The 13,995-nt window shown below is 38.9% G+C and overlaps 2 protein-coding genes across 3 annotated transcripts in view; one reads left to right on the top strand and one right to left on the bottom strand.

Moving 5' to 3' along the window:
* prel (preli-like) overlaps positions 1-13,995 on the bottom strand; it is a 358,444-nt gene that overhangs the window by 219,143 nt on the left and 125,306 nt on the right. The window contains exon 4 of one of the 2 annotated variants that reach the window (XM_076173321.1): positions 9,695-9,754. The exons of the other annotated variant lie outside the window; for it this stretch is intronic. Within the exon in view, the coding sequence (XP_076029436.1) occupies positions 9,710-9,754 (45 nt within the window). The 3' untranslated portion in view covers positions 9,695-9,709. Of the gene's footprint in view, positions 1-9,694; positions 9,755-13,995 lie in introns of those variants that run through there. 2 annotated transcript variants of the gene reach the window in all.
* The window catches only part of LOC143018165 (uncharacterized), a gene marked incomplete at its 3' end in the record, with an annotated part of 324,170 nt that overhangs the window by 216,682 nt on the left and 93,493 nt on the right, over positions 1-13,995 (top strand). Inside the window, 2 exon segments of the mRNA XM_076173326.1 lie at positions 4,753-4,951; positions 7,962-8,095. Of these exon segments, the coding sequence (XP_076029441.1) occupies positions 4,753-4,951; positions 7,962-8,095 (333 nt within the window).

Below are 13,995 nucleotides of genomic sequence, written 5' to 3'. Positions count from 1 at the left end.
TATCATCCATTTCTCTTCCACCTGTGTTTCTTCATTAAAGAAGCTTTCCCAACTGGTTTTTGAAAATTTTTTCTGAGTTTCCCAAAATCCATTGTATTATACATTAGTCTGCCTTCTCTGAGTTTCTCATTTCTTCCCAAATGAATTTCCTCATTTAGTTCAAGCTCAAGTAGTATATGGTCACTCCTACCAATTGGTGTCTTGTATTCCATTTTACCCATAGTTGCAGGCTCTGACATAAATATTAAGTCTTGACAGTTCTTCCTTATTTCGATATCTGGTATTCTGTTTTAACCATTGAGTCATTGTGTATTCAGTGGTCATGTCCAGTAGTATGTTTCCCCAAAGGTTCTCTCCACCTTTCACTGTCATCTCCTCCCGACATATTTAGAGTTAAAGTCACCCATAATTACTAAGTTTCCTCCTTTCAGTATTTTAATTAATGTATGCCTTGTGTCTTTCAATATTTTGGAATGGTCACACTCTTTCCAGTAATGTGTTTTCGGGGGCACACATATCACTAAATATTTTCTACTTTTCATGTCACTATTTTCAACTTTTATCATAATTCCACATTATTTTTTCCTTCTGTAATCTTTGTACAGTGATGGTGGACTGGCTGGTGATGTTATTTAATATTTGAAAGAGGGTAGAGTGCTGGAGGACAGGAGGAGTGCCTGTATAGTTCCACTTTACAAGGGAAAAGGGGACAAGTGTGAGTGTAGTAGTTTCAGAGGGATTAGCTTGTTAAGTGTAGTTGGTAAGGCTTATGGGAGGATCTTGATTGAGAGAATTAGGAGAGGAACAGAGGGAGTAATTGGAGAGGAACAGTGTGGATTTAGATCGGGTAGAGGTTGTGTAGATCAGATTTTTGTGGTAAGACAGATATGTGAGAAAGCTATAGGAAAATGTAAGGATATTTTTTTGCCTTTTATGGATCTGGAAAAGGCTTATGACAGGGTAGACAGGAAGGCACTGTGGGAGGTTTTGCAGATATATGGGATGGGAGGAAAGCTTTTAGCTGTCAAGAGTTTTTATGAGAGTAGTAGAGCTTGTGTCAGGATTAGAAATGGAGAGAGTGAGTGGTTTGAGGTAAAGGTGGGACTTCGTCAGGGATGTGTTATGTCACCCCGGCTGTTCAACTTATCCATGAATGGGGTGGTGTGAGAGGTAAATGCAAGGGTGGTTGGTCAGGAATTGGAGATGGTTGAAGAAAATGGAGAAAAGTGAGAGGTGAGCCAGCTGTTGTTTGCTGACAACACTGCACTTGTAGCAGGATCAGAGGAGGGATTGAGGAAGTTGGTGACAGAGTTTGGGAGAGTGTGTGAAAGGAGGCAGTTGAAATGTGGGTAAAAGGTGATGAGATGTACAAGGGGTGAAAATGGCAGCAGACTGGAAGTGAGCATTAAGGGAGTGTTGCATCACTTTATAGAGTAGGTGATTTATTTATTTATTTATTTATTATTATTATTATTTTTTTTTTTTTCAAAGTATGTGTTTAATGAATGTAGATATAGATACCCCTTACATTAGTGTTTAATTCCTCAGGATGTTGTGTTCCTCCCATGTATATATAAGGCATAGTGAATAATGAAGATAAAGTGAGCTCTATTGAAGCTGTTATGCCTTCCGCAAGGATAAAATGACTTTCTGTCTAGGAGGGGTTTGTACTTAGTGGCCTTGATGTGGTTAAGGCAAATCCAAATGGAAGGTAACATTTATAACTAATTTAATTTATAATCAAAAGTCAACAAAATGAATATAATATCTTTACAAAAAAAAAATAATCAATAGACAATTTGTAACGTTTGATAATACAAATAATTCCTCAACCTGAACCGAAACTAAGTCATGAGAATACAGTTTAGTTATGTGTGAACACAATGGGATTGGATATAGCGAAAAGCGATGTGGGAGGGAAGTAACGTCCCGGTAGCCAACGAAAAAAAGTCCATCTGGAAGCCGGTGGACGCCGTATATACAGTATAGTGTTTGCGAGGACAGGAGGAAGGAGAAGGATGAACTGGACAGAACTAGTCTGGGTCTTTCAGACAAGTAGTAAGGAGGGGATCGAAGGGGAGGAGAGTAGGAAAAACACACGTATATTAACAATTTACAGTACATACATAGTTATACAGAATATTATACATAAACAGACATTTTAAATACATGGAGGATGGTGGGCCATCACAAAGCTCTAATTACTTAATGGAAAATCCTTCAACATTCACCTTGGTATAAAATGAAAGCTTAGAGTCTGGGGAACAAATCTTATTGAATACTTTTTTTCAAACAAATACCCCTGATTTTTTATTAATTTGTTTCTCTGAATTAAAAAATGCTGCAAAATTCAGGTTTCACCAAAAAAAAAAAAAAAGCAGTCTTTTATTTTTTACTGTAGAAAATAAAGAGTATGATGTTTACTTTCAAATAAAACAAAAATGACAAAAATCCATAATGAACAACTGAAGATATTACAACAGAAACAACGAAAGCATAAAATTGACAGGACGGGGGATTTAAATTTTCGCAACCATTTTTTGTAACCATTTGTTTGATGATTGTGATGTATAGCAAATCTCCAATTTCTTCTTCTTTGCTGATGAGGTGAGGGTGAGTGGTGTGGCGTGGGTGGAGGTTTAAGTTGGGTGTCGCTATTAAATGCTTGCGGAGTAATGGGCACAGCTTCACTGCTTTTCTCCTCTTTGTCCTTCTTGTTTCTATTTCAGGCACTCACAGGCCCTCTCTATATTCTGCCACTTCACTCTCTTGTTTCTTGTTAATTTTTCCATGATCACAGCAACAATACAGGGTGAGGAATCAAAATTATTGCATACACTGAGAGCGCCATGAGCGACGTCACCTTCCTTTGACCTTTTCAAGAGTACTGGTGCCCTGTCCCCTGTCTTTGTGGGGTATGCTGGTGGGAGTAATAGCCAAATATCTCCATAAACAATTCTATAGCAAAAAACGAAATAGCTATAGAAATGTTGACGCTCTTTCAATACTGTATTCAGAATTTTTTTTTATGCAATGGGGTTGCCAGAGGTTGCCAATATTTTATCTTTTATTTTGTATAAAAGAATAGAAACAAAATACAGCTTTATAACTTTGTATGAGTGTTGCCACCATCATAGAGATTCTTTTGAAATGTGCACCTAAAATTCACTCGTGTACCAGAATTTTTTCGAAATATCACTGGCAATGCTCCCTTAACCCCTTCCATACGGTGCCGCCTACGTAGGCGTCATGAGGAGCAAGTGGATTCGCGACGCTGCCATATCGGCATCTTGATTATATTTATTGTAGTCGCCCCTGTGTTTTTACATTCTCTCAAATGTGCCCTGAATCCCATTCTCTGTGGTTTTCAAAATTCGCAGGTGAAAGAGAGAACGATCGATATAAGTGGTGACTATATTTTATGATGCGAGTATTATTACAACACGTACGGCTGGCATTGGCTGCTGCCCGCGAGATTTAAGTTCCGTACTGAAGTGGTTAAGGGAGAGAGACTGGAGGAAGTGGATAGTTTTAGATACTTGGGAGTGAATGTGGCAAGAAAGGGAGGAGTGGAGGTGGAGGTAGAATGTAGATTGAGAGAAGTGAGTAAATGTCTTGGTGGATTAAAAAGTGTAATGAGAATTAGAAATTTGGGAATGGATGTGAAGAGGAGGTTGTATGAAGGAGTGATTGCGCTGACAGCACTGTATGGGGAAGAAACCTGGAACATAAGAGAGGAAGAGAGAAGGAGTTTGAATGTGTTTGAGATGAGGCGTCTGAGAAGTATAGTAGGGGTTACTATGCTGGATAGAGTGAAAAATGAGGAGAAAGGAGGTGGTAAGGGAGTTGGGAGGTAGGGTTGATGAAAGAGTATTAGGATGGTTTGGACACATGGAAAGAATGAGTGAAGAAAGACTAGTAAAAGAGGTATGGAAGGCAGATGTGGAGGGAGTGAACATGAGAAAGCAACCAAGGATGAGATGGATGGATGGGGGTAAAAGGGGCTTTGGGGAAGAGGGGAATGTCTGTTGAGGAAGGACAGGAGAGGACAGAAGACGGGGTGAATGAAGAATGATTGTAAATGGATGATGTTATGATGCATGAGGTGGAATGGTTGGGGAATGGGGGGTGAGGTAGTATGTGTGAAAAATTTGACGCAATCTGAAGGGATTTCTCCCCATCTCCTTTTCTGGCTGGGGGGACAGAGAGGGGGGTCGCCGATTTAATGAAGTGGCTTTGCTGTGGATGTGCTGTGTCTTGTGACACTGCTTCTGACCCAGGTCAGTGGACAAGATGCAGGGATGACCTGTCATCCAGAAAGTGCCAAGATAAGAGGGAGGGTGGAGGTTGAGTGGAGTGTATTGGGGATGGAATGGGTGGGAATAGTTTTTATGCCTTTGTTTTTTGGCTATCTCCCATGTAAGGGGAAAAAAGCCTTTGGTATATGTATGTATGTAATCTTTGTCACATTTAAGCCTTTCTTAGTCAAAAACATGACTCCCCCACCCTGTTTTTCCTCCCTATTTTTAATCTAGTGTTTATATATATCTTGTCAAGCAGTATTTGGTGGTAGTGGACCTTTTAATTTTGCCTCCTCAATTCCCATTATATCTGGTTTTTCTTCCGCTAGATAATTGTTTGATTCATTTAATCCTGAATTCATGCTATCTATGAGTGTTTATATATGTATATATATATAACTTATGTCTAATTTTGTAAGTGTATATATATATATATATACTTTTTTTTCAGATTGGTGGAATGGAGTTAGACCTTGTGCGACTATATGAAGTTGTGGAGCAGCATGGAGGTTTAATGTGTGTCATTGAAAAAGAGTTGTGGGGGAAGGTTGCTGATACGTGTAGAATTCCACGGACAGCTCAGGACAGACTTACAAAATTAGATGCTATATATTGTAAATATCTTCTTCCCTTCGCAACTCTTTCTTCTGGTAAGTTTACTTTTCATATTTAATGAAAGGAGTCACAAAAAGAAATGGCATGTTTTGGTTATGCAACTGAACAATGGTGTTACATATAACAGTGTTTGGTGAAAAGGGACCAATGACAGGTACCTCTTTTTGGTGATTCTACAGATCTCAGAAAGAGTTATCTCTCTGCTATCCATCTCAAAAATCCATTATGTGTTCCTCTCTTTAATTCTTGGAGCTGATATTCAGTCTTTGATCTGGGCCCAAGATCTCTATATCTACTTTGATTTTCTTCAAGTTTTAAGCAAAAGGAGAACTGATGATTGGTAGTTACTCCCATCCCTGAAGCCAGTAACATGGGAAGAATTCTATACTAATAAAGTGTAGATATCAGTTGTAATGTTTCTTCCTAGAGAGATTTGTGGGAGGGCATCAGGACCATTCTTGGTTGCAGTGGGCCTTAGGATTTCCAATTAGTGAAATTCATGCAGTAATTATTATAATCGAGGCAAGCTGGCACTTGAAAAATTACAATTTACGTAGTTATGCATATAGATTATTTATGTAGATGAAAGATTGTCTCAGTATCCTGCCCACTGAACAGGTTAGAAGCAATGTAGCAAGACACAGCACATCTACAGTGGGGTTGTTTCATTTACATGGGGACCCTCCCTTCTTGTCCTCTGATGGGAAAAGTAGAGAAGATGAGAAATCCCTTTGGGCTGCATCAAAATATCCCTACACAACCATTCTCCACTAACACCTATGTCTTGCCATCTCCCTTTGCTGCTCAACAGTCATTCCCCTCGTGCTTAAAGCCCCTTTCACCCTATCCATCCATCCTAGCCAGGGTGGATAGATGGGGTGAAAGGGCCGGAAAAAGTGAAGGAAACACAAAGTTGTTAAAGAAGGAACCTAGGCCTAGTCCAAAGGCTGTGTGATCCCCTTGGCATTTGTCTTTAATTGTTTTGGTTTAGGAGCCTCAGGGTACATCCAGATGGAGTTGAGGATGTTATTGGGTTTTGAAAATGGGTGGGAGAGATTATTTTAGGCAGCATCCATCTTATAGAACCACCATGTCGAGGTACTCATGATTTCTGCAGGAAACTCAGGATGTGTAGGGATAAGCACATCCAGACCTGTATCACCTGTATCTTGCATGACATCTTAGTAACTCCAGCCATTACAGCATAGTCCATCCAGTCCATCCACGGTGCCACATCTGGAATGACTGGAAGTGGCACTGCAGTATTTACCTAGTTGTATTTTACGGGAAGAGAGCTATGCTCATAGTGACCTGCTTTTGTATCTTTCCTCATCCAGTTTGTTCTTAAAATCTTGTATAGTTTTAGCACTGTTTCCTCATTCAGTTTGTTCCAGATATCTATCACTCTATGTGGGAAGCTATTCTTTTTCAGATCTCTTCTGTAACTGTCCTTCTTAAGTTTCTTCTCGTGTCTTCTTGTTTTTCTTCTGTCCCACTTTAGTAAGTTGTCTCTATCAAGAATTTCCATCCCTTTCATAATTCTGTAGATGGTTAGTAAATCACCTCTTTCTCTTCTTTGTTCAAGGGTTGGTAGTTCGAGTTTATCCAATCTTTGTTCATATGTCAAATAAGAGAGTGTTGGTGCCATCTTTGTCATTGCTCTTTGAATTCTTTCTAGTTTTTTTATATATATATATATATATATATTTTTTTTTTTAATATTTTGCCTCACTACATATTTCTTGTACCAGCACTTAATGTATACCTTTTCCTGTTTTTTTTTGTTTTTGTTTTTTTTGTATGTATCCACTCCTTCATTCTAGATTTCTTTTAATATCATCCATTTCTCTTCCACCTGTGTTTCTTCATTAAAGAAGTGTTCCCAACTTCCTTTTCTGTTTCTCATTTCTTCCCAGATAAATTTCCTCTTTTAGTTCAAGCTCAAGTAGTATGTGGTCTCTCTTCCCAATTGTTGTCTTGTATTCCATTTTATCCCCAATATAAGGTTCTGACATAAATATTAAGTTGACGGTTCTTCATTATTTTTATATTTGGTATTCTCTTTTACCAATTGAGTCATGTTCATTCAATGGTCATGTCCAGTAGTATGTTTCCCCAAAGGTCCTCTCCACCTTTCACTGTCATCTCCTCCCAACATATTTCTTTAGAGTTAAAGTCACCCGTAATTACTAAGTTTCCTTTCATTATTTCATTTAATGTGTGCCTTGTTTTCCAAACATTTTGGAATGGTCACTCTCTTTCCAAGAATGTGTTTTCAGGGGCACACATAGCACTACAAATTTTCTTCTTTTCATGTCACTATTTTCAACCATATCATAATTAATTCCACATTATTTTTTCCTTATGTAATCTTTGTCACATTTAAGCCTTTCTTAGTCAAAAACATGACTCCTTTACCTTGTTTTTCCTCTCTATTTTTAATCCAATGATTATATAAATCTTGTCCAACACTAATTGATGGTAGTGTATTTACTTAGCTGTGTCATACAGGAAGGGGAACTACACTTGTGGTGTCCTACCTTTGTAACTCGCAGTATCTAATTTGCTCCTAAATTCATGTATGGTTTTTACACACACTATTGTTTCATCCAGTTTGTCCCAAGTGTCCACCAATCTGTGTGGAAAACTGTAGTTACGTGCATGTGACATCAGCATGCTTTAATGTCTGAACTCAAACATACAATATGTTGACATACTGGGTGTGTTTGTTAATATTGTGGTCCATATCTGTGGTAGTAAGGCACTCACTGGGTATGTGTAACCCTCTGATGTTACTGGTTGTCTGAAAGGGCCATTGACCTTACTAACGCCTCTTGCTACTTCATGGCTGATTGTGTCACCACTGTATTACACCAGACTGTATTATACTGTACTACACTGGATACCATACTGCACTATGCTACACTCGACCGCAGGTCCCAATAGTTATGAGTTATATTAAAGTTGAAATGTTAAATGATTGGTCTGTGTTAATATTATTTTGTAACTAGAATATTGACAAAAGTACCATGTAAACTTTTACAGATGAGCGGGAGCAGCTATTGAATGAAGTGGATGCTGCCCATGAAAAGTTTATGAGTGGTGGTAGAAAAACTGGTTCAAATTCTTCTGATATTGAAGAGGATGAAGAAGAAGAGTCATTAGAGTGCATAGTCAAAGTAAGTAGGTTTTGTGTTGTGATTTAGTTGATATTTACTGTATCTTTTCTCCTGAATTTTGTTTTCTGCTGACTTTGTTATTTCAGACTGAGATAAATTAGGAAGTAAGAAGATGAAATATGTATATATATATATACCATAGCCACCATAAGTTTGGACACAATAATGCTGATGCAATAATGCTACCACAAATTGGAAGTCCCTTGCCCTCAATATCCAGAGTGAATCAGATATTTTTTTTTTTGTATGCCTGGCAGCAAGACCAAGGTTGGCTGCCACCAGGGCATGCAGTGTTTCCAGGCTCAGTGCTCTTTGAGATTGGACAGGGGGAGGATTACTTTCTGGAGATCTGTGCTTTTGCCTTTGATTTTATAAACATTCTCAGTGGTTTGACATCTGTGTTGCCAGCTATGAGTAGTGGACATGAAATTGAATGGCTGCTAAAGTGGCTCTGATTAAGGTAGGACATTCTGTGAAGGAAATCTGTGAAAATACAGGAGTTACAGTGCATTCAGTGCAACACTGGTTGTTATGTTTCAAGGGTGGTGGAGTAGTGTTGCACTATGCAAAGAGACACACCACCTAATAACCTAGGGTATTCCTGCTGAATTTGTTTGGCAAATTTATGAGGAGACCTGTCTATCTCATGCTTAATAATATTTAAAATGCATGGTGTGAGTTTCCTGGGTCTGCCACAGTGCTGACATGGGGTAGGTACTGACGCCCCACCCACCATCCTTGAAACATAACAACCAGCATTGTACTGAATGCACTGTAACTCCTGTATTTTCAGAGATTTCCTTCACAGAATGCCCTGCCTTAAACAGGGCCACTATAGCAGCAATCTTGTCACATTCAATTTCACATCCACTACCCATAGCCGGCAACACAGACACCAAAGTACTGAGAATTTACGTAAAATAGAAGGTAAAGCACAGAGGTTTAAAAACGTAATCCTCCCCCTGTCGAATCTAATATCTTGCTTGCTCAGGATATCTAGGGTGAAGGACTTCAAATTTCTGGCATAAATATTGACATCAGTATTATTGTGTCCAAAATTATGGTGGCTATTGTATATATATATATATACACATATATATATATATATATATATATATACATATACACACATATATATATATATATATATATATATATATGTATATAATATATATATGTATATAATATATATGTATATATATATATATATATATATATTTATATATATGTATATATATATACATATATATGTATATATATATATATATATATATATATATATATATATATATATACATATATGTGTGTGTATATATATATATATATATATATATATATATATATATATATATGATATATATATATATACAGTAGCCGCGAAAAGTTTGGGCGCAAAATTATAAGCGCCCCAACTTTCCCCTATACTCAAAACATGCGAAAAATACAACTTTGCACCCAAACTTTTCGCTATTTTTCAATGCTAGCGTTTGTACCCGTATTTAGCCGAGACAATACACACTATTTGGCAACTCTGTTTAGGTGCACTCTATGTCACATGGAGTCATTTTCTAAACATCTCTCACGGAGAGTAGTCCTTTTTTTTTGCGGTGGTCTCTATTTTTGTGCCTTGATATCTCCGTAATGGGAAGTGGTAAAGAGCTGGAAAGAGACACAGTTGTTACAATCATAACCCTCTATAAGGAGGGTTATAAGTGTAAAGATATTGCTACTCGTGTGGGAATTGGAGTGCGTCAAGTGCAAAAGTGGACCAAGAAATTTCGAGACGAATGAAGTGACATCATTCGTACTCCAAAGCATCGCTCTGGTCGGCCAAGGAAGATATCAAATCGTACTTCTACGGTTCTAACTGTCTCCTATGGTTATTAGGAGGCAGTTAGAACCGTAGAAGTACGATTTGATATCTTCCTTGGCCGACCAGAGCGATGCTTTGGAGTACGAATGATGTCACTTCCTTCGTCTCGAAATTTCTTGGTCCACTTTTGCACTTGACGCACTCCAATTCCCACACGAGTAGCAATATCTTTACACTTATAACCCTCCTTATAGAGGGTTATGATTGTAACAACTGTGTCTCTTTCCAGCTCTTTACCACTTCCCATTATGGAGATATCAAGGCACAAAAACAGAGACCACCGCAAAAAAAAGACTACTCTCCATGAGAGATGTTTAGAAAGTGACTCCATGTGACATCAAGTGCACCTAAACAGAGTTGCCAAATAGTGTGTATTGTCTCGGCTAAATACGGGTACAAACGCTAGCATTGAAAAATAGCGAAAAGTTTGGGTGGAAAGTTGTATTTTTCGCATGTTTTGAGTTTAGGGGAAAGTTGGGGCGCCTATAATTTTGCGCCCAAACTTTTCGCAGCCACGGTACATCCATACATATACCAAAGGCTTTTTCCCCCTTACAAGTATAGTGTTGTCAGCAAACAACAACTGGCTTATCTCCCATTTTTCTCCATTTTCTTTAACCATCTCCAAACCCTGGCCCATTACCCTTGTGTTTACCTCATGCACCACTCCATTAGTGGTGAAGTCCCACCTTTACCTCAAACTACTCACTCTTTCCATTTCTAATTCTAACACAGGCTCTACTACTCCCATATAAACTCATGACTGCTCTTAACAGTTTTCCTCCTATTCCATATATATGCACTACCCTCCACAGTGCCTTCCTGTTTACTCTGTGATAAGCCTTTTCCAACTCCATAAAGATGTAAAAAAATCCTTACCTTTTCCTAAAGCTTTCTCACATATCTAACTCATCACAAAAATCTGATCCACACAACTCCAACCTGTCCTAAACCCACACTGTTCCTCAACAGTTACTCCCTCTGTTCCTTTCCCAATCCTCTCAATCAAAACCCTCCCTTAAGCCTTTCCAACTATTCAACAAACTGATTTCTCTGAAACTACTACACTCACACTTGTCCCCTTTACCCCTGTAAAACAGAACTATGTAGGCACTCCTCCAGTCCCCCAGCACTCTTCCCTCTTTTAGACGAACATCAGACAATCTCTTCAGCCAGTTCACCATCACTGTACCACCCTTTTTTAGACATTCCTCATGACACCATTTTAATAACTGCATTCACCTCATCTTTCCTTATTTCTCCTCCATTTTCCTCATTCATCACTGTCATTTTCTTAACACTTTCAACTGCAACTGCCTTTCCCTCCCTATCCTTCACATTTATCAATTTCCTTAAATACTGCCCATCTTCCCTTACTGGTGTCTCTTCCATTATCATCTCTCCATTTGCACATTGTACCTTTTCGTCTCTACTTGATTCACCTCTTCTCTAAATTTCTTTCCAAAACAATTTTTAATACTTTCAAATTTTTCTGTCATACTCTTCCCCCACTTCACGTCTCTCTGCTTTGCCTCCTTAACTTATGCTTTACTTCTCTTTTCTTTGTACCTCTCATATGATTCTCTTGTCCTATTTTGTAGCCAGTCTGTGAATGCTCATTTCTCCACTTCTGCAACCTTCTTTGTTTCATCATCCCACCACTCGCTACCCTTCCTTCTATTTCCTCCCATCCTCCTTGTTCCACATACCATCTTTGTACACCTTGTGACTCCCTCTTTGAAACGCATTCATTTTTCTTCCACTCCTAGTTCTACTCTATCCATCTCTCCCTCCCACTCTTCTCTCAGCTTCTTTTTGTACTCCTTCTCTTTCTCATTTAAGCACTTTACTCCAAGCACTTCACTATTTTCTGTCCTTTTCCTCTTTCTCCAACTATCCTCCACTCTCAACTTACCTTCCAAAAAATTATGTGATATTCCCCCACTCTCTCCCCTTAGAACATGTACATCCAAAACTTACAACTCTTCTACAGGTTACCACTCTATGGTTCATTTAAGCCCTATCTACCATCCTTCCTTCCACCATCCTCTCCCATGTGTACTTATGCTTGACTTTCTTCGTAAACACTGTATTTGCTATCATCAACTCTAGATACACCTCCACCATCATCTCTCCTCAACAATTTTTTCCTGGAACATCACACTTCCCAACCACTCTTTCTATTGGTTCATCTCATAACCAAGCCTTGAGATCTCCCAATACAACTACATTGACATTTTCTCCTAAACCCTCTGTGCAGTCATTTAAATCTATCCAAAAAGCCTCCCTTTCCTCTACACTCTTCTCACTACCAGGCCCATATGTACTAACATCTCCCCAGTTTCACCTTCATCCACATTAACCTTGAAGAAACCTTCCACACCACCACACATTTACCCATCTCTTCACTTACTAGTATAGCCACACCTTATCTCCCTCATCCTCTCTTCATTCCTGACAACCTCCCAACTACACTCCCAAACTAAAACTGGCCCCTCCCTTTCAAATTAGTTTCACTCAATGTCAACACATCCATCTTTCTTCTCACAAACATATTGCCTATCTCTTCCCTTTCACTCCCATCTGTACCACATCCATGTACATTAAAAGATCCAAACCTTAGGGTTCTGGTTGAAAAATCCTCCCGGACCACCTTTGCTTTTTTTATTTTAGGAATACCCCCTTTGGAGCTACAGAGAGTAAGATGCCTTGTCCTATCCCTTTCCTTTTCTGCCTCCTTTTATGATGCAAGTGGGAACACTCGGTAGCAATATTCTTTCTCCTCTAACACAGGGTTCCACAAAAAGGAAATGAATATTCAGAGAAGTGGCACAGTACAGTATTATGAGTGGGGGGACACATAACAGAAGGACGATCACAGTATAATAAAGTAGCATAATTTCTATATGAATAGAGATATACACTACAGCAGACAAAATGATGTATGGCTCTGGTCCACAGCAGCACCCTATATAGACCCTAAATTATCAACTGGATGCTACTGAGGAGCTTTTAACCCCACAATAACATGCAAACAGTACCCCAATACTAACTCCCTTAATCCCTCCATTGATATTGCCACCAGTGAAGTGTCATCTGCAAACAACAAGTGGGTCACCTCCCATTCCTCTTGACTATCTTTAGCCATCTCCAATTCCCTGCCCATGAACCATGTACACATAGAGCAACCATGGTGATATGACACATCCCTCACGCAGCTCCACCTTTTACCACACACCACTTGCTCTTTTTATTTTCAATCTTAACACAGACTTTTCTACACTCCTAGATATGGTTTATATGTACAGTACTCGTCAAAAGTATGAGGCCCCTACCCCTTCCAACTGCATATTTATGACAAAAATAGGAAGATATTTTCTGGGGTGAAATTATGTAGATAGAATGTATTTGGCAACCCTTTGCTGTCACACTGGGCCAACAGAGTGGAATGTGAGGGAGAACCCAGCCAGACACTTCCACACTGCCACGGAAAGAGCTTTTACAAGTAACCCCTATCTTTGGGACCTTGCCTTATTTCACACTGGTTTTCTTCATTTCCCTAGGGTCTTTATCATTACCATGCCCCCTACAAAGGAATTAGCTAAAGCTGGAATTGCCTGAAACATTGGACTAAAAAAAGCAGGCCATGGAACTAAAGAAATCAGTAATATGTTGAAGGTGGCCAAGTCCAAAGTCAAGAGATACAGGGTGCAATTTCAGGAGAGAGGATGGCTGGAGATACCATCCCAGAAACCTAAGATAGGGTCACCTAAGAAGACTTCTCCAAAGGTTTTGGACATCATAAAGCATACTTTAGAGTCAAATCCACTGACAAAAGCAAAATTTCTGAAGAAGTCTTCTTAGGATCCCCTCTACCAGGTTACTGGAATGGTATCTCCAGCCCTTCTCACTCCAGAAATCACATTATGTATCTCTTGATTTTGGACTTGGCCACCTTCAACATTTCACTAATTTCTTCAGTTCTGTGGCCTGCCTTCTTTAGTCCAGTGTTTTGGGCAATTATATA

This window comes from Oratosquilla oratoria, chromosome 34 (genome assembly GCF_046742065.1).
Source record: "Oratosquilla oratoria isolate Oo_2021 chromosome 34, ASM4674206v1, whole genome shotgun sequence".
NCBI classification, from domain to species: domain Eukaryota; kingdom Metazoa; phylum Arthropoda; class Malacostraca; order Stomatopoda; family Squillidae; genus Oratosquilla; species Oratosquilla oratoria.
Note: the sequence above shows the minus strand (reverse complement) of the source record. Positions and strands in the feature narration are given on the sequence as shown.